This window comes from Salmo trutta, chromosome 6 (genome assembly GCF_901001165.1).
Source record: "Salmo trutta chromosome 6, fSalTru1.1, whole genome shotgun sequence".
NCBI classification, from domain to species: domain Eukaryota; kingdom Metazoa; phylum Chordata; class Actinopteri; order Salmoniformes; family Salmonidae; genus Salmo; species Salmo trutta.
The window spans coordinates 20140376-20161409 of NC_042962.1; the positions used below are offsets into that span (position 1 = coordinate 20140376).

The 21034-nt window shown below is 38.9% G+C and overlaps 1 protein-coding gene and 1 long non-coding RNA gene across 2 annotated transcripts in view; one reads left to right on the top strand and one right to left on the bottom strand.

The window, feature by feature from the left end:
* Positions 1–3172: 3172 nt before the first annotated feature.
* Positions 3173–21000, top strand: LOC115195622 (myosin-7-like). Its single transcript, XM_029755679.1, has 38 exons — positions 3173–3373; positions 3740–3883; positions 3979–4135; positions 4217–4244; positions 4336–4441; positions 4943–5035; positions 5461–5524; positions 5612–5710; positions 6151–6254; positions 6341–6479; positions 6594–6712; positions 6896–7045; positions 7148–7318; positions 7493–7802; positions 7916–7989; positions 8165–8370; positions 8469–8592; positions 9331–9467; positions 9557–9812; positions 10072–10314; positions 10401–10577; positions 10688–10833; positions 10911–11001; positions 11094–11483; positions 11581–11707; positions 11806–11924; positions 12013–12209; positions 12379–12562; positions 16174–16339; positions 16451–16575; positions 16663–16971; positions 17084–17287; positions 17633–17929; positions 18074–18178; positions 18295–18390; positions 18484–18618; positions 20456–20504; positions 20878–21000. The coding sequence occupies exons 1-37, from the start codon at positions 3173–3175 to the stop codon at positions 20474–20476; spliced, it is 5814 nt and encodes a 1937-aa protein (XP_029611539.1). The 3' UTR covers positions 20477–20504; positions 20878–21000.
* LOC115195625 (uncharacterized) overlaps positions 20494–21034 on the bottom strand; it is a 36734-nt gene continuing 36193 nt past the window's right edge. The window contains exon 4 of the long non-coding RNA XR_003878722.1: positions 20494–20512. This is a non-coding gene — a long non-coding RNA (uncharacterized LOC115195625). The remainder of the gene's footprint in view (positions 20513–21034) is intronic.

A 21034-nucleotide genomic window follows, 5' to 3' on the forward strand; every position in this document is an offset into this window, starting at 1 on the left:
GACTCGAGGCTGTAATCGCTACCAAAGGTGCTTCAACAAAGTACTGCGTAAAGGCTCTTAATACTTTTATTTAAAAAAACAGTTTTTGTTTTGTCATTATGGGTTATTGTGTGTAGATTGATGAGGGAAAAAATGATTTTATCCATTTCAGAATATGGCTGTAACGTACCAAAATGTAGAAAACTTCAAGGGGTCTGAATACTTTCCGAATGCATTGTAATCTGAAACACAACCAAAACAAACAGAAAATGCATCCAACAAGTTAGTAGTCACAAGCTTGATGTAGTCATTGCGTGCTAGGAATATGGGAACAAATATTAAACTTTGACTAATTTAATAAATATATGTGAATTTGTCCAAATACTTATGACAAATGCTGGGACCAGATACATACAGTGATGTCATTTATAAACGGTAAAAGAGATATGTTTGAAAATACCCTTAAATAAAAGGTGACATTCTGTACTGTCGCCTCATATGAAACATTTTATCTCAAATCCAAAAAGGAAACGTTTTTGCTTTACTGTCCAAATAAAAATTGAAATCTACAAATGTTTCCCCTCCAATCACATATTAACACACACCCACACACACGACAGCTGGGAATTCGACCCTTAACAGTGTCATTGAGTAGCATGTGATATTTTCAGCTCTGGAAGCTAATTAGGTAACATCACTGCTGAAAGGAGACCCAGGGTGTTAAGTTGTAAGGCACCTCTATGCCCCCTGCACGGGTCTTTAAGGAGGGGAACTCTCTCTGGCGATGACAACTACTTATTATCACCTTGTTGACTGCTTGTAGACAGCTTTACACTAATGTATTGACAGCTATCTCGACCTTTCAGAGAGTGTTACTATAAATCAAAGCCCTTATGCCCCTTGGCTCAACTCCTTATTAAGTATTCTACACAGGTTACTCTTAACCTATTAGCCATCACATTACACAGGTTACTTACTATAACTTTGTCAAGAGGAAAGTGCTCAGGAAATGTAATCACATGTCTCTATTACTGTGCGAATGTTCTTGAGATTCTCTATGCTCACCTACATTGAACATTAGAGGAGTCAAACTTATTCCAAACATCTCTGATGAATAAATAATATGTGATTAAGTAGGTCAATGAACATCTAACTGCATTATGCTGTACATCCAATTACACACCATTAACATCCCTAAAAACATAAATGACCAGCTGAATACAGGTTATGAAATTAAATGAGGATGTTTTAACTTATTTTTCTGTAAAGACCTGCTGCTTGCTATTGTCAATCCAAACTACCTCACAATAACAAACTCAGAAGTAAAACAACATGGGTAATGCTTTCAGTGCATCCTCTGTCTACCCTGGAATAGCCTACAACGAGCCTGATAGGTCAAAGAGGTATACACCTCTAGCCCCAAATACAGATCTTTTGAAATAATCAGTCTAATTTATGTCATGACATAGCCCATCTCCATATACGGCTGAGTAACACTCTTTATAAAGAGTGATGGAAACCAGGGGAGACAGACCAGGGGGAGACACAAGGCACCGGACATCCTGAAGGTAAGCATATAGAGGCAGTCTGCTGAGGAGGGCAAAGATAATCATTACAGGACCTAACAATGGACATAACCACACATAGCTGGTCAGTTGACTGATATTGGTACTTGTATGTCTATTTCATTTTCAGTAGAAATTATTTCCACCAAAACGTATCCAAGGGGTAATCAACAACTGGTAAGAATCATAATCTTCTAAAAAATTGGTTGTACAAGATGCCTCCTAATGGTTTGAGTGAAGTCTCCAAATGTGTTTCATGAAAAGTATAACAGCTTGCCAAATTTGTAATGCAAACATTTTGGTGTTTATACACATCCATCTAGTCAACTTTCACAGATGTACAGACTCTTTTGTTGATGAGTTTTCATGCAACGCACGAAATGCAGATGAGCTTCGAGATTTACATAATTTCACTGAAAACCCACAGTAACAGATGGTTATATAAACAGTATTGCACTTTTCATGTAGCCTACTTTTGGCCAGCTAACAGCCTAACCACTGAACAAGCAACATTATGGACTAATCATTAAAATCATGTTGCTACAGGATTATTTTGCTGTGACAATATAGGTCAAATTAAGATGCTACATCTGTATATATTGTATAACATATCTCTCCTGTAAAGTAATTAATTACAATAGTCAGTTTCATCACTAACACAAGCGGTAAATATCAGCTACAGTGGACGTAGCTACCTTTGGCCTGCTGTGAAAGTCACATGATTTTGTTTATATACAATGTGCTATTGGTTGGCTGACCTTCACATTGTTAAAATTAACTCTTATTAATCTATGACTCTAAATCTGGTAGCCTACTGCTGTTCTGCCTTGACCCTTGTGTCTATTTTAGGCTTATATTTGAAAGTTCTATTGTTCCGCCGAGACCATTATGCTATGATACAATATACTACTCATATACAGTACACCTGTATACATACAGTAGTGCTACTAGTATACAATTTTCCAATTAACATAGGTCTTTGGTGGAAAATGTTTGGGATCAAATGTTTTATTTACATTATGCATTCCAAAAATGGTACCAGAGAGAAGTGAAATACAGCCCTGGAGCCCTAAAGATGTTGATGTATTTAAAATTATTTAATATTAGTGCTTTACACTGATATTAGATTATTACCACAATATGCATGGTTCCCTTTGTCATGAACAGAATAAAATGTACAACTATCAAAATGTGGTTCATATTGTAAAAAATACTGTAAAGTATGAAGATCTAAATGGTTGTTCTTTCTTAAGTTTGAGAATTGTTTGTCATGAGAATCCTAGCATACAACAAACCATGGCAACAGTGAGAGGACAGCCACATGTAAATCGGGAAGTTTAGCTACATCTGCTTCTACATATGCATTGCTTGCTGTTTGGGGTTTTCGGCTGGGTTTCTGTATAACACTTTGTGACATCGGCTCATGTAAAAGGGCTTTATAAATACATTTGACTGAAATAAATGTAATTGATAATTGAACCTAATAATAATAGATACACACATACCTGCATAGATTTAAGAATGGGGTCCGCGTTGATGGCAATGTTTGGGTCTGCACCTTGTACTGTACGTAATATGTACATACTGTATGTATTCAATGCTCTGTTCCTGCCTTTACAGAATAAAAAATGGGGGACAGTTTGATGGCAGAGTTTGGCGCCGCAGCGTCCTATCTGCGTAAGTCAGACAAGGAGCGAATGGAATGCCAGACTAGACCCTTTGACATAAAGAGAGAGTGCTATGTGCCTGACCCTGAGGTTGAATACGTCAAGGCCACAATCACCAGCAGAGATGGAGCTAAAGTCACCGCTGAAACTGAGTTTGGAAAGGTAAATATTTTGGTGAAAAACATTTCTGGAAAATCATAAGATAATACATTTTTCTACTATGATAACTCTATGATTGATGAACTATTAATTATAAACTGAGTTATGTGCTGAGTTATGTGCTTTTAATGTTTACTATTAAAATTATTCTCACAAGAGAAAATAAAAAAAGCAGAATCCTAACATGAGATCTAGGCATTACATGTAAATTAGGCATTACATGCAAATTAGGCATTACATGCAAATTAGGCATTACATGTAAATGTATAATTTGCGAAAATTCAACACTGTTTGTAATCAATCTCAAGTTAGGATTTGTCTCTTCATCTTTAAAATGTAACAAAACAATTTAATTTGCTCTTCTTTCAGACTGTTACTGTGAAGGAGGACGACGTCCACCCCCAGAACCCGCCAAAGTTTGATAAAATTGAGGACATGGCGATGTTCACCTTCCTGCACGAGCCCGCTGTGCTGTTTAACCTCAAAGAGCGTTACGCAGCCTGGATGATCTATGTAAGTAATGACCTGTCTGCTAATATCTCCATTAAATCAAATATTAATTCAAATTAAGAAAACTAAATCTACGGCATCCCCATCGTTTTCCACAGACCTATTCAGGGCTGTTCTGTGTCACTGTCAACCCATACAAGTGGCTGCCAGTGTACGATCAGTCTGTTGTCAATGCATATAGAGGCAAGAAGAGGAGTGAAGCTCCACCTCACATCTTCTCCATTTCTGACAATGCCTACCAGTACATGTTGTCAGGTAAAATATAACTTTCCTATTCATTGACATGAAAAATTACATTTGAAAATGACAAATGTACTGTCTGTTTTCTTTCAACAGACAGGGAAAATCAGTCTGTCCTTATCACGTAAGTACATCAACCCAATGCTGTATTGATTTGAGGCTATTTAAAATGAAGAGAAATCCTGAGACATAAAGATTTGTATTTTCAATTCCAGTGGAGAATCCGGTGCTGGAAAGACTGTTAACACCAAGAGAGTCATCCAGTATTTCGCCAGCATTGCTGCTGTTAGCGGAAAGAAAAGTGCATCTGATGAAAAAAAGGTAAAATAGAATACAAAACATTTATATACTTTTTAATATTAATAATAATTTTTTGAAAAAAATGTGGGGATGGTAAATACGTTTTCAGTGTAAACTTAAACGACTAAAACCAGATAAGTATATAGAAACGATAAAGGATCAAAATATTTTAAATAAGATAATCTTTGAAAACTAATAATCACTCAATTAAAAATTAAACAGTCAGGGAGAATTTAAAATTCCCAAAATGTTATAATGTTTCAGTCATTCAGATTGCATAAGAACAAGGTATAAGCCATGGCATAATGTGTAGAATTATTGAAGGAAATTAACTTTAAAATTAAAAATAATATTCTCAGCCGCATGGCAAAATGTATAGAATTGCAGAATTTTTGCTTTGAAACTGTAAAATTGCACCATTTGCCACGCCCGCAACATTTTTCATGGCTGAATGTGTTAACCAAATATTTCATACAGATCTTTATTGCAGCATATTAACACTGTGTGGTTGTTGGTTTGTAGGGGACCCTGGAGGATCAAATCATCCAGGCCAATCCTGCCCTGGAGGCTTTTGGTAATGCCAAGACCATCAGGAATGACAACTCCTCCCGATTTGTACGTTCGGTCTTTGTTTGCAGTCAAATATCATTTAAATCTTATAATACATGTTAGTCTTATCTGTTATCTTCTGTGTTTGAATTTTATTAGGATCTGGATTTTATTAGGATATAATTAGTTGATGTCATGACTTCAGCTAATCTTCCTCAGGTCATCAGCTAATCTTCCCTTTTGGGACTGTATGTGTGCAACAAAGCTGGGTTTAAATATTATTTGTTTTCCTTTAAATACTTTCAGTGTTTGATTGAGTTTGCCTAGAGAACCAGATAGGTGGGATTTTAAACTTGTAGGAGTATTCCATCAGTTCCATTACACCATGCAAGCTCAATTATCCGCACATAAGGTATTCAAAAAGAAAACAAATACTACTTGAACCCAGATGTAATGTGCTTATTAATTTCTGCTTTGACAATAACTTACAGGGTAAATTCATCCGAATTCATTTTGGAGTCACTGGGAAGCTTTCATCTGCTGACATTGAGACTTGTGAGTACAATGCTCAATATGCACAGGCTTGAACAGATCTCTTTGACAGGAAACATTCATATCAAAAGCACTTTCCATACTGATCAGATCTTCTGGAGAAGTCACGTGTAACTTTCCAGCTCAAGGCTGAGAGAGACTACCACATCTTCTACCAGATCCTGTCACAACAGAAACCAGAACTGCTGGGTGAGTATTGAATCATCAAACTGAGTATGGTTGAGGTCAATTCTGGATTAAACTGAACATTTCTGATGAAATCCAATTAAATTCTTATGGTGCAGCACAGGCAGCCCAGGCAGTGTGCTACCCCCATCCCCCCCACTGTAAACCTCACAAAACAATATAGTGTGGTTTTTAACATTTTCTTTGTCCACCAGAAAGTTACAATTATTTAAATGATTTTTAAGCACACAACACTAATACTCAATACACACAAAACAATCTCAAGCTACAGTTTTTGAAACTTGATTAGGGCTAATTTGTTGACCTGTTTATTTATAAAATGACCTGTTTTAAAAACAATGCCAATTTTCTAATTGACCCCAATCCAAATACTGATTATATTATGTTATGACCTATACCACACCATCAACAGAAATAAACTGAGCTGTTCAATTCCATTTCAGAGATGCTACTCATCACCAGCAATCCCTATGACTATGCCTTCATCTCCCAAGGAGAGATTGCTGTAACCTCCATTAATGATTCAGATGAGCTAATGGCTACTGATGTGAGTAATATATCTATATACTGTATATGCAATAATATTCCAACCCCTTCTCCAATGCAAAACAATTACCTTTCATTTGGGACTAGGATGCCTTTGATGTGCTGGGCTTCTCCCAAGAGGAGAAGAATGGCATGTATAAGTTGGTTGGTGCCATCATGCACTACGGCAACATGAAGTTCAAGAATAAGCAGCGGGAGGAGCAAGCAGAGGCAGATGGCACTGAGGGTGAGTGCTGAAGATTTAAAACCTTTCACTTCAATATGCAGTAGTATCTGAAAAATCTGAAAATCTAAAATCAGTTAGATTGCCTCTTCCAATCATAAAACTTTGCCTTTCTAGATCTTGACAAAGCTGCATATCTGATGTGCCTCAACTCTGCTGACCTAGTCAAGGGCTTGTGTAACCCAAGGGTCAAGGTTGGAAATGAGTGGGTCACCAAAGGTCAGAATGTCAACCAGGTGAGTCTCCCAAAAAATGTCATGATATTGAGCATGAAACTTGTCTATAAAGTTGCTAAGATGTTCATACCTGTAATTCCCGATTTAACATGCTTTTTTGGTCCAGGACTAGGCCGATCGGTGTCTTGGAAACTGTCCCTATGTGTTTATGTTGAGGTATTTTCTTCTCTCAATATTTTGTAGGTGTACTACGCTGTTGGTGCACTGGCAAAGAAAATTTACGAGAACATGTTCCTTTGGATGGTGATAAGAATCAACCTTACTCTGGACACTAAGAATGCTCGCCAGCACTACATTGGTGTGCTGGACATTGCTGGCTTTGAGATCTTTGAGGTGAGTGTTTGATAAAAATTTGATAAAAAGGACACATCATAAAACGATTCATCTAAAAAATTACAGCTGACAAGATAAAGTAACTGTGAACTTCTATTCCAGTTCAACACATTTGAACAGCTGTGCATCAACTTCACTAATGAGAAGCTGCAGCAGTTCTTCAACCACCACATGTTTGTGCTGGAGCAGGAAGAGTATAAGAAAGAGGGAATTGTCTGGGAGTTCATTGACTTTGGCATGGACTTGGCTGCCTGCATTGACCTCATTGAAAGGGTTGGTATCTTCAGTTGTGCAGAAGTTTATATGATGTATCCTAAGTAATCTTTGAGATTTAAAATATTACAAGGACAGTCTTCATAAATGTGCTTCAATGACAAATTATTCTGATATTTATTCACAATGCTTTTCCCTTAACATAAATGTATTTTCATTCATTCCTTCCACCAGCCCATGGGTATCATGTCCATCCTTGAAGAGGAGTGCATGTTCCCTAAGGCCAGTGATAATACATTCAAAGCTAAGCTGTATGATACGCATCTGGGCAAAAATGCATGCTTCCAGAAGCCTAGGATTGTTAAGGGTAAACCAGAGGCCCATTTCTCCATGGTTCACTATGCTGGCATTGTTGACTACAACATTGGTAACTGGCTGGTGAAGAACAAGGATCCTCTGAATGAGACTGTGGTCGGACTGTTCCAGAAGTCAAGTCTTAAGTTCCTGGCCAACCTATTTGCAAACTATGCTGGTGCAGAAGGAGGTACTATGTGTTTATATCTGCAAAGACTACAACACACTCAAATAAATAACAATCCACAGTATATCATAGTCGTAAAAATAGTATATTTAAATAGTTATTTCATTATCATACAGCACCTGAAGAAAAAGCGGCAGGAGGAAAAAAGAAGAAAGGCTCTTCCTTCCAGACTGTGTCTGCATTGCACAGGGTAAATCTGAGCTTAAATAAACATATGTATGATTAACAAATATATTATATTTGCACTATACTTGAGATGCCAGTATGTTGTGGATTGGCATGTTAGCATTAAATGCTGTGGTGACTCGTGAGGTACTTGGAGACTCATTCACCGATGTAAAATTCTACATTTGTCATACTCACAGGAGAACTTGGGTAAACTCATGACCAATTTGAGGTCTACTCACCCCCACTTTGTGCGTTGCATCATCCCCAATGAGACCAAGACTCCTGGGGCCATGGAGAATCCTCTGGTCATGCACCAGCTGCGCTGTAACGGTGTGCTGGAAGGCATCAGGATCTGCAGAAAGGGCTTCCCAAACAGAATCCTGTATGCTGACTTCAAACAAAGGTAAAATAATGATTCATTTCCTTATCAAAATAAATTCAACTGTTTACCTATTCAGGTGTTCCATTTTTGAAGATTATTGTTTTCTAATTTAAATTCAGATACCGCATCCTCAATCCAAAAGCTATCCCTGAGGGTCAGTTCATGGACAACATGAAGGCATCAGAAAAACTGCTGGGCTCTCTGGATATTGACCACACCCAGTACAGATTAGGACACACGAAGGTAAGTTCTCTAATTGTGTGTTCGTAACCAAGTGGGAAGTGGGAATTTACCACATATGACTCATAAAATATCCACTTGAACTCTCATCCAAATGATAATTCTAGTGTGAAAATCGTCAATTATCCTGAGCTCCCTCTTCTCTCACAAGCTGAACTCTTGACGTCACCTACTAAGGAAAGGACCTCAAACAGCATTTTCGGACAAAACTTTATTTATAAAAAGAAATCTATTAATATGGTTGTTGAAAACTATAATTATTTTAACAAGCATGATAGCTTTACTTTTAGTTTATGGATTATGCAGCTTGTTGGCCATTAACCACTCTTGAAATAACTGCTAATATACAACTGATAATGCTTATATCATGTCATCTGTCTCTTGGGCAAATGGGTCAAGTCAAGAAATACACATTTATACTTGATATAGGGCCACAATGTAGTAGATCTAGATCTACAGTAAGCAGTTAAAAGCATAATGGCTAAACCGTTTGAGATGGACTTTCTATTTTTAAAGACCTTGCCAAATTTAGTAACTCTTGGTCAACATGCTGGGTTTGAAGTTATAAAATCAATTGCTCCATACAGAAGCAAGAAATCAGCAATCTTATCATGACTGCCACGTTTTGTAAATCTGGGGGATACCACATTCAAATTATTTATAGTCAACTGTCAGAAAAATACAATCCCACCAAATACAAGACGATCCAAGCACCACAATATGACCTTTGTGTATCTTCAGGTGTTCTTCAAGGCTGGTCTCCTGGGTCTACTTGAGGAGATGAGAGATGATCGTCTCGCTCTTATCATCACTGCATTCCAAGCCAGATCACGTGGTCTACTTGCTAGAATTGAGTTCCAGAAAATGGTTGACCGCAGGTAGAAATTAGATTAGCTTAAAATTTTGCAGAGCATATGTTAGTGGTGAGGAACGATTGTATTAACCATATTTTATAAAAATGTTGCAGGGATGCCTTGCTTGTGATCCAATGGAACATTCGTGCCTTCATGGGTGTCAAGAATTGGCCCTGGATGAAGCTGTACTTCAAGATCAAACCTCTGCTGAAGTCAGCAGAGACTGAGAAGGAGATGGCCAACATGAAGGAAGAATTCCTGAAGCTTAAAGAGGCTTATGCTAAATCTGAAGCCCGTAGAAAGGAGCTGGAAGAGAAAATGGTCTCCCTTCTCCAAGAGAAGAATGACCTGCAGCTCGCTGTCCAAACTGTGAGTAACTTTAACTGCACTACAGTTACTTTGCTGCAGTCACATCTTTGGTCAAAATGGCCTTACTAGTTAGCTTTTAGCTAAGAGCTAACAAGAGAAATAGAAAAACAGAGAGAAAAGAGACATGATTTTCTAAATAGATACGTACAATCAGTGGAGCATTTGTCAATCATTTGTAGTGTCCAAATATTTTTCCTCCAAACAAACTTCTGAGCATTGGAGAATATGACATACTTACAATATATTGACACACTGACAGCAAGAAGACACTATTGTTGATGCTGAAGAGAGATGTGAAGGTCTGATCAAAAGCAAAATCCAGCTTGAGGCCAAAGCCAAAGAGCTGACAGAAAGACTGGAGGATGAGGAGGAGATGAATTCAGAGCTAACTGCTAAGAAGAGGAAGCTGGAGGATGAGTGCTCAGAACTCAAGAAGGACATTGATGATCTGGAGCTCACTCTGGCTAAAGTGGAGAAGGAAAAGCATGCCACAGAGAACAAGGTAAACACTTTTCTTTATTACTGTGTTGTTAAAACTCAAATTAATAAGTTTGGAGGAAGTGTAATGACAACGTTCTGTTTCCTAAGGTTAAAAACCTGACTGAGGAGATGGCAGCTCTGGACGAAATCATTGCCAAGCTGACCAAGGAGAAGAAGGCTCTGCAGGAGGCTCATCAGCAAACGTTGGATGATCTGCAGAGTGAGGAGGACAAAGTCAACACGCTGACCAAAGCCAAAGCCAAACTGGAACAGCAAGTTGATGATGTGAGTATCAAATAGGAATTCATAAAAATTACAGCAAAATCAGTTATATCAAAAACATTAGCTACAGTAAATTGGTTACTCTGAATATTGTTCAATATATGTTTTATCAGCTTGAAGGGTCTCTGGAGCAAGAGAAGAAGGTGAGAATGGACCTAGAGAGAGCCAAGAGAAAGCTGGAGGGAGACTTGAAGTTGACCCAGGAGAGTCTAATGGACCTGGAGAATGACAAGCAGCAGATGGAGGAGAGAATGAAGAAGTAAGATCAGAGATCAAAATATGCTAACAAAGTATTATTCAATAGAAAACACTAAAAATGCATATTCATCTCAACAGAAAGGACTTTGAGATGAGCCAACTCAACAGCAAGATTGAGGACGAGCAGGCCATGAGTGCCCAGCTTCAGAAGAAACTGAAGGAGCTGCAGGTATTTCAATAGCATCGTTGAAAAGGGAATCTTTCTGTTACATATGCTTATGTTCTGATCATACCAGAACATTTGAATTCCTACCATTTCAGGCCCGCATTGAGGAGCTGGAGGAAGAGCTGGAGGCTGAAAGAGCTGCCCGTGCCAAGGTGGAGAAACAGAGGGCAGACTTGTCCAGAGAGCTAGAAGAGATCAGTGAGAGGCTGGAGGAGGCTGGTGGAGCCACTGCTGCCCAGATTGAGATGAACAAGAAGAGGGAGGCTGAGTTCCAGAAGGTGCGCAGAGACCTTGAAGAGGCTACTCTGCAGCATGAGGCTACAGCTGCCACTCTGAGGAAGAAAAATGCTGACAGTGTAGCTGACCTGGGAGAACAGATTGACAACCTTCAGAGAGTGAAGCAGAAGCTGGAGAAGGAGAAGAGTGAGCTCAGGCTGGAGCTGGATGATGTGGTCTCCAACATGGAGCAGATTGTCAAGTCCAAAGTATGTGGTATCATTGAGCAATCTATAAAATATATGCTTTTTCTTGTGTTGCTGTCTAGTGTTTGCTGTTCTGTCATTAAAAAAAATCTGTTTTAAGACAAACTTCGAGAAAATGTGCCGCACTCTAGAGGACCAGATGAGTGAATACAGGACGAAAGCTGAGGAAGGACAGCGATCCATCAATGATTTCACCATGCAGAAAGCAAAGCTTCAAACTGAGAATGGTATATTAACAAAAAACCTGGACATCCACATGAACAGCCACAATAAATAACCTGATTAAGTAATATAATTTAAAATAATTTGAATATCATGAAAACAGGTGAACTTGCTAGACAGTTGGAGGAGAAGGACTCTCTGGTCTCTCAACTGACCAGAGGTAAGCAGTCCAACGTTCAGCAGATTGAAGACCTCAAGAGACAATTGGAGGAGGAAGTCAAGGTATTTAGACAAAGAATGCAGAGTCCCTTATCCAACTACATTTATCTTCAGGCATAATTACAGATCGTTTTTTAAATTTCCTTACCAGGCAAAGAACGCGCTTGCCCATGCAGTGCAGTCTGCTCGCCATGACTCAGATCTGTTGAGGGAGCAGTATGAGGAGGAGCAGGAGGCCAAGTCTGAATTGCAGCGTGGCATGTCCAAGGCTAATGCTGAGGTGGCTCAGTGGAGAACCAAGTATGAAACTGATGCCATCCAGAAGACTGAGGAGCTTGAGGACGCAAAGTAAGAATGTTTTATTACTTCCTCTTACTTTTCAGGCTATTGAACCTTGGCTGAAAGAGCGATACACAAATGTACATGATGAATAATACATGGATTACCTTTTATACAACCGTTATATATTAAACAACTGTTTTGAAATGTGTTTCTCATCTACTGTATGTCAATCTAGGAAGAAGCTGGCTCAGCGTCTGCAGGATGCAGAGGAAGCTGTGGAAGCTGTGAATGCTAAATGCTCATCCCTGGAGAAGACTAAACACAGACTCCAGAATGAGATTGAAGATCTCATGGTGGATGTGGAGAGATCTAATGCAGCTGCTGCCTCTCTGGACAAGAAGCAAAGGAACTTTGACAAGGTAACAAAAAAACATATGGAATACACAAGTCCTATTAGCCTTCATTATAGTACATTAGGGGTGGCAGGTAGCCTTGTGCAGTGGTTTTCGACTGGTAAGATTTTGGAACACTCACTTATAAACGTGTCCTTTGGAATACACATGGAATTTTGACTTGGGAGTACAGTGCTTCCAGAAAGTATTCATACCCCTTGACTCATTCCACATTTAGTTGTGTTACAGCCTGATTTCAAAATGGATGAATTCGATTTTTTTCCTCACCCATCTACACACAATACCCCATAATAACAAAGTGAAAACTTCAAATCAAATCAAATTTCATTGGTCACATACACATATTTAGCAGATGTTATTGCGGGTGTAGCGAAATGCTAATGTTCCTAGCTCCGACATTGCAGTAATATCTGACAATTCACAACAATGCACACAAATCTAAAAGTAAAATAATGGAATTAAGAAATATATAAATATTAGGATGAACAATGTCGACATGGCATTGACTCAAATACAGTAGAGTAGAATACAGTATATACATATGAAATGAGTAAAGCAGTATGTAAACATTATTAAAGTGACTAGTGTTCCATTATTAAAGTGACCAGTGATTCCATGTGTATGTATATAGGGCAGCAGCCTCTAAGGTGCAGGGTTGAGTAATCGGGTGGTAGCCGGCTAGTGATGGCTAATTAACAGTCTGATGGCCTTGAGATAGAAGCTGTTTTTCAGTCTCTCGGTCCCAGCTTTGATGCACCTGTACTGACCTTGCTTTCTGGATGATAGCAGGGTGAACAGGCCGTGGCTAGGGTTGTTGACGTCCTTGATGATATTTTTGACCTTCCTGTGACATCGAGTGCTATAGGTGTCCTGGAGGGCAGGCGGTGTGTCCCCGGTGATGCGTTGGGCAGACCGAACTACCTTCTGGAGAGCCCTGCGGTTGCGGGTGGTGTAGTTGCCGTACCAGGCAGTGATACAGGCCGACAGGATGCTCTCAATTGTGCATCTATAAAAGTTTGTGAGGGTCTTAGGGGCCAAGACAAATTTTATGGTTGAAGAGGCGATGTTGCGCCTTCTTCAACACACTGTCTAATAACAAAGTGAAAACTTGATTTTAGAAATGTTAGCAAATTTATTGAAAATTAAATACAGAAATATCTCCTTTAAATAAGTATTCAGACCCCTGAGTCAATACTTTGTTGAAGTCTAAGAGCTTTCCACACCTGGAATGTGCAACATTTGCCCATTACTGTTTTCAAAATTCTTGAAGCACTGTCAATTTGTTGTTGATCATTGTGAGACAACCATTTTCAGGTCTTGCTATAGATTTTCCAAGTAGATTTAAGTCAAAACTGTAACTTGGCCACTCTGGAACATTCAATGTCTTGTAGATTTGGCTTTGTGTTTTATTTTCCTGCTGAAAGGTAAATTCATCTTCCTCTAGGATTTTGCCTGTACTTCGTTCCAATCCGTTTCTTTTTTATCCCCCCAAAACTCCCCAGTCCTTAATGATTATAAGCATATCCATAACATGATGCAGCCACCACTATGCTTGAAATATGGAGAGTGGTACTGTGTTCTATTGGATTTTCCCCAAACATAACACTTTGTATTCAGGACAAAAATTGAATTACTTTGCCACATTTTTGGCAGTATTACTTTAGTGCCTTGTTGCAAACAGGATGCATGTTTTGGAGTGTTTTTTTCTGTACAGGCTTCCTTCTTTTCACTCTGCCAATTAGGTTAGTATTGTGGAGTAAGTACAATGTTGTTGATCCATTGTCAGTTTTCTCCTATTACAGCCATTAAACTCTGTGACTGTTTTAAAGTCACCATTGGCCTCATGGTGAAATCCCTTAGCGGTTTCCTTCCTCTCAGGCAACTGAGTTAGGAAGGATGTCTGTATCTTTGTAGTGACTGGGTGTATTGATACACAATCCAAAGTGTAATTAATAACTTCACCATGCTCAAAGAGATATTCTGTCTACTTTTTTTAACCATCTACCAATAGGTGCCCTTCTTTGTGAGGAATTGGAAAACCTCCCTGGTCTTTGTGGTTGAATCTGTTTGAAATTGACTGAGAGACCTTACAGATAATTGTATGTGTTGGGTACAGAGATGAGGTAGTCCTGTTAAATCCTGTTAAACACTATTATTGCACACAGAGTTATTCCATGCAATTTATTATGTGACTTGTTATACACATTTTTACTCCTGAATTTATTTGGCTTGCCATAACAAAGTGTTGAATACTTATTGACCCAAGACATTTCAACTTTTCATTTTTAATGAATTTGTATTGTAAGATTTTGAGGAACCTAATAACACTTTGACAGTACGGGGTATTGTGTTTAGGCCAATTACGAAAATAATCTCAATTGAATCCATTTTCAAAGTCATTTGTATCATTTTACTTCACCTTGTGAGAAACCATTAGCAAAGGCAAGTCTGATTATGCTTAGCTGTGTATCATAGCCTCTGCCATAGAAAAAGGCAGAGCATAGTTTTGTGTCCGTGGTTGCACCTTTACAATGCAGAAAAACCGGTCTTCTCTCACCCAAACCTATTTTAATCTAAAGACCTAATGTACAGAGGAAAACAAAATATTTATAGCATGGATTCACGGGAAGCTCTTAAAGGGGTACTTCCAAATTAATCATAATGAGTAAGGGACTATGAAAATAGATCAAATAAACACAATTTCATCTATAAAAACCTTTGTCATTGAAAATAGATGATTCGCAATATGGATCAGATGGAGGTCAATACCACAAAATAAATTAATTGGACAATTTTTGTTGTGCTGCAGATTTTATATACAGTATACATATATTTTTACCCCTTTTTTCTCCCCAATTTTGTGATATCCAATTGCGATCTTGTCTCATCGCTGCAACTCCCCAACGGGCTCGGGAGAGACGGGGGTTGAGTCATGCGTCCTCCGAAACATGATCCGCAAACAACGCTCCTTAACACCCGCTCGCTTAACCCAGAAACCAGCAGCAGCAATGTGTCGTAGGAAACACCATTCAACTGACGACTGTAGTCAGCCTGCAGGCGCTCAGCCCGCCACAAGGAGTCGATAGATCGCGATGAGCCCAGTAAAGCCCCCCCGGTCAAACCCTCCCCTGACACTGGGCCAATTATGTGCCGCCTTATGGGACTCCCAGTCACTACAGCCTGGGGATCGAACCCCAGGCTGTAGTGATGCCACATAACACTGCGATGCAGTGCCTTAGACCGCTGCGCCACTTGGGAGGCTGCAGAATTTTTTAGCCCATCAAAGTGTGACATGGTTCAAAAAAGGTTGGGAACCACTGGTCGAGTGGTTAGAAAATCTAGCTAGCAACCTCAGACCGGAAAGCCTGGTGCGGAGTGAGATGGAAACCGTAGAGTTCCTGGCATCATCCTACATCCTACCATCACCTGCCGTCGTGGCCTTGAGCAAGGCACTTTACCCCCTGACCCATTGCTTCCGGATACTGTGTGTCTCAAGGAGTTGGCTTGTTAGCATAAAGACACATTTTTGTTCTCTGTAAGTTATTGGACAATAAAGTACATCTCATCTTAATCATACACTGCATTCAAACTACCTAAAATACCTGTATGATTTTCAGGTCCTGGCTGACTGGAAGCAGAAGTTTGAGGAATCTCAGACTGAGCTGGAGAGCTCCCAGAAAGAGGCCAGATCTCTCAGCACTGAGCTCTTCAAACTCAAGAACTCTTATGAGGAGTCTCTGGATCACCTTGAGACCATGAAGAGGGAGAACAAGAACCTCCAAGGTCAGAGCATAAGAACTAATGGCCTATATAATTTAGTCAATAAAATATTGATATGTTATAGAGATCAGATATCCCAAAAATATTCTGATGTACAACTACATTTTTCCACAGAGGAAATTTCTGACCTGACTGAGCAGCTTGGTGAAGGAGGAAAGAGCATCCATGAGCTGGAGAAGATCCGTAAACAGCTGGAGCAGGAGAAGGCTGAGATACAGTCTGCTCTAGAGGAAGCTGAGGTGAGAACAGAAAACATTTACAGATAGTGAAAGTACCAACATTTTATTTTACGATTTTACAAACAATGGGTGGATGTGTTCTCATAGGCCTCCCTAGAGCATGAGGAGGGAAAGATATTGAGAGCTCAGCTGGAGTTCAATCAGGTAAAAGCTGACATTGAACGGAAGCTGGTGGAGAAGGATGAGGAAATGGAGATGAATAAGAGGAACCAGCAGAGAGTTGTGGATACCCTGCAAAGCTCCCTGGAGTCAGAGACTCGCAGCAGGAATGAAGCTCTCAGGCTGAAGAAGAAGATGGAGGGAGATCTCAATGAGATGGAGATCCAGCTCAGCCAGGCCAACAGGCAGGCATCCGAGGCCCAGAAACAACTTAAGGGTCTCCATTCCCATCTGAAGGTATTACTTCCACACCATTGAATTAAAAGCATTGCTTGTGCATTCAGAAAAAGCCAAACCACACTGTGAAACAATACAATAAATATAGTCAAATCAATAATTCTCTCTACAGGATTCTCAACTGCAGCTGGATGATGCTCTTCGTAGCAATGATGACCTGAAGGAGAACATTGCCATTGTGGAGAGACGCAACAACCTGATGCAGGCTGAACTGGATGAGCTGAGAGCCCTGGTGGAGCAGACTGAGAGAGGCCGCAAACTGGCTGAGCAGGAACTGCTGGATGTTAGTGAGAGAGTTCAGCTGCTCCACTCACAGGTAAGTCAGTATTATAGAACAGTGTTCTCCTTAAAGATGGAGTCCTTAATGGTGAAACTGACATGTCTGTTTGTGATATTACAACAACAAAGAAGTTACTGCAAATGAAAAACACCGTTTTTTCCCTTTGGACATCATTGCAAGCACGATAAAACAGCAGAAAATGTACTGTACCATGTTGTGTGACACTCCTCACCTCTGCTTTGTCAACAAAACAAAAACAATAAGAAAGGCGGTTGGACAGACAGTGCCGCTGTTTCCCCTACTATGGATTCCATCTTTAAATGTCTGCTTCCTGAGGTACGCAGAGGTAATATAAACATAATTTGTCATATATATGTGTAGAACACCAGCTTACTGAGCCAGAAGAAGAAGCTAGAGGGCGACACATCCCAGCTTCAGAATGAAGTGGAGGAGGCTGTGCAGGAGTGCAGAAATGCTGAGGAAAAGGCCAAGAAGGCCATTACTGATGCTGCCATGATGGCAGAAGAGCTGAAGAAGGAGCAGGACACCAGTGCTCACCTGGAGCGCATGAAAAAGAACATGGAGCAGACCATCAAGGACCTGCAGCACCGCCTGGATGAAGCTGAACAAATCGCCATGAAGGGTGGCAAGAAGCAGATCCAGAAGCTGGAGGCCAGAGTAAGTGTCTAAGCTACATTCTCTTCTATTAATTCAATGTCACATTTCATATTTCTAGTCATATTTCTAGCTTCAATATTGAAAGTAGTGGTAACTAACAAAGTAATTGTAAATGGTATGTTAACAATGATCATATCTTTCTAGGTGAGAGAGCTAGAGACTGAAGTGGAACTGGAGCAAAGGAGGAGCAGTGATTCTGTGAAAGGAGTCCGTAAATATGAGAGACGCGTCAAAGAGCTCACATACCAGGTACATTGTTTTAATTTGACAGTGCAGAGTTAACAATTCACATTAACATGCTCAGAATCAAATGTAAGATACATCTCCAGTATGACTCTTTTTTTGTCCCTTCTTTTTGTGTGCAGACTGAAGAAGACCGTAAGAATTTGAGCCGCCTGCAGGACCTGGTGGACAAACTGCAGCTGAAGGTCAAATCCTACAAGAGAACTTCAGAGGAGGCTGTAAGTAACCTTCTATCATCTAACTGATGCATCTGTAATTTTCTAATTGTTTTGTTTGCTATAAACTTAAATCATATTTAAAAATGTTCACAGGAGGAACAAGCCAATTCCAATTTGGGCAAGTTCCGTAAGATTCAGCATGAACTGGATGAGGCAGAAGAGAGGGCTGATATTGCTGAGTCTCAGGTCAACAAGATGAGAGCCAAGAGTCGTGATGCCAGTTCCAAGGTCAGTAAAGTCACTTTTTAAGAATCCTAAAGGATCATTTGCAGAATTCCCTTATACTGCAGTGTCCCAATGTACAGTGCATTGCAAAATATTCATACCCCTTGGATTTCTTCACATTTTGTTGTATTACAAAGTGCATTTAAAATAGATTTAACTGCATTTTTTGTCAACAATCTGCACAAAATACACATACAATCTACACATACTCTGTAATGTCAAAGATGAATAGAAATTCAAGAGTTCATCTCCCAAAGTCAATAAATCTTTGGCAGCGATTACAGCTGTCAGTCTTCTTGGGTAAGTCTTTAAGCGCTTTACACACCTGGATTGTGTAATATTAGCCCATTATTATGTTCCTAATTATTCAAGTTCTGTCAAGATGTTGGGGATCATGGCTAGGCAGCAATTTTAGGCCTAGTTAAGCCAAAAAGTATATTCCTTTGCTGTGTTTTGTTTTGTAGAATTAATTTTATTCTGTATATTTGTATTTTTCTTTTAAGTCATTATTGTGGCGTCACTACAATGTTGTTGATCCATCGTCAGTTTTTTCCCTTCACAGCCATTGAACACTAACTTTTTTTAAAACACCAATGGCCAAATGGTGACACTCCTGAGCTGTTTCATTCCTGTCCTGCAGCTCAGTTCAGAAGGACGACTGCATCTTTGATGTGTCTAGGTGGATTAACTTGACCATGCTTAAGGTTAAAGAGATATTCAATGTCTGATTTGTTATTGTTAACCATCTACCAATCACTGCCCTTCTTTATGAGGCTTTCTAAAAGCTCCCTGGTCTTTTAGTTAAATCTGTGCTTGAAATGCAATACTTGACTGAGGGACCTTACAGATGTATGTATGGGGGATAGAGGAAGGGTTAGTCATAAAAAACATAATTTCAACCCTTTTTCACACAAAGTGAGTCCATGTGATTTGTTAAGACAAATTTTACTCCTGAATTTATTTAGGCTAGCCTAAACCAAGGGGCAGGATATTTATGCAACGACTATATTTTAGTTATCCAATTTGTATTAATCAAAAAATATATATCTTCCGCTGACATCACAGAGTGTTTTGAGTAGATTGTTGACAATAAAATGTAAATTAAATCCAATTGAATCCCACTTTGTAACACAATAAAACATGAAGAAATCCAAGAGGTATGAATAATTTCGCAAGGCACTGTAGATGAAAAAAGCCTCCAATTTGAAAAGCTTTAAGGCATATTCATTAAATGTGCTATTCATAATATCATTATATATATATATTGTTATTCATAATTGATAACAATGTATGTTTATTCATTTGCTGCCATCTATTGTGTTCTAAAACTATACAGGACAAGATCAAGGGACATTTTGATTGAATGCCAATAGTCAGAATGACATCATGGATTTATTTTTCAATACCTCAGGCTAGGACCAACATAGCTGATAATGATTTTTGAGAGGAGTTCCCTATTAATTGTGGCTAAATCTAGAATTGTTTTAGATTACTCCTTGAATCTGTGTGGCAAACAGCTTTAACAGTTGTAACTCATTTCTGTAATACTGTAGTTGAAGAGAAAAATATATGAGTGTTTATTGAATTCTTTAATTGGACGATATTGCTCCAATAAACATTTAGTAAAAGCTTACTGTTGTCTATAACACAGTAAAGAGAATCAGATACATGTTTACTATCTGTATGGGACAGCATGATGTTCATAGTGTACCATAATACACATACTGTTTAAGTTTCCCATCATATATTTTAAGGACCCAGTAAATGGCAGTATAAAATGTTTTCCTTTACCCAGTAGTATTAAAATGTTCTCATAATCCATCCATCTTCTCTGTCACAGAAAGGAAAGGATGAGGAGTGAGGCCAAGAGTTGTGATGCCGGCTCCCAGGTCAGTTCCTTTAATGAAAAGAATTATGTTGGTTATAATTTGTAAATTCCCACATGTATGACAACAGCCTCTACCTCAATCGCTTTGTAAGTATTTGATGTCCAACAGCCATACTATTATTCATTACATATTTTTTGTTATATATTGTATAAGACAGGATCAAATATGAATTGGATTATTGTTCACAAACATTATTTCAAAAGCATATCTTGGTTTCAGTGGTCACTTTCTGTGCTATGGCAAGCAAAAATGTTTTAATAAATGATTTATTGGAATAGTTGATGGTAAGATTTACATGAAGAACAGTATTTCATAAGAATGTTTTTTGAAAATACACAATTTTCTCAACCTTTATTTATCTTCTTTGTCACAGAAAGGACATTATGAAGAGTGAAGCTCTCGGATGGACCTTTCTGAAAATCTATTGATTGTAGTGCTTTGGTCTTTCTTTATTCTCCATGCAACATGAGAAGAATAAAGTCAATTTAAATAGCCACTCTGTGTATTGCTTGTAACATGTTACCTGTATG

What these genes read in the sequence shown, in the direction of transcription:
- LOC115195622 (XM_029755679.1), top strand. Translation starts at nt 3,173, where the DNA reads ATGGGGGACAGTTTGATGGCAGAGTTTGGCGCCGCAGCGTCCTATCTG. An exon ending in ATGAGCTAATGGCTACTGAT is followed by an intron (nt 6,255 to 6,340) that starts GTGAGTAATATA and finishes ATTTGGGACTAG; the next exon opens with GATGCCTTTGATGTGCTGGG. An exon ending in TTCAGCTGCTCCACTCACAG is followed by an intron (nt 17,288 to 17,632) that starts GTAAGTCAGTAT and finishes ATATATGTGTAG; the next exon opens with AACACCAGCTTACTGAGCCA.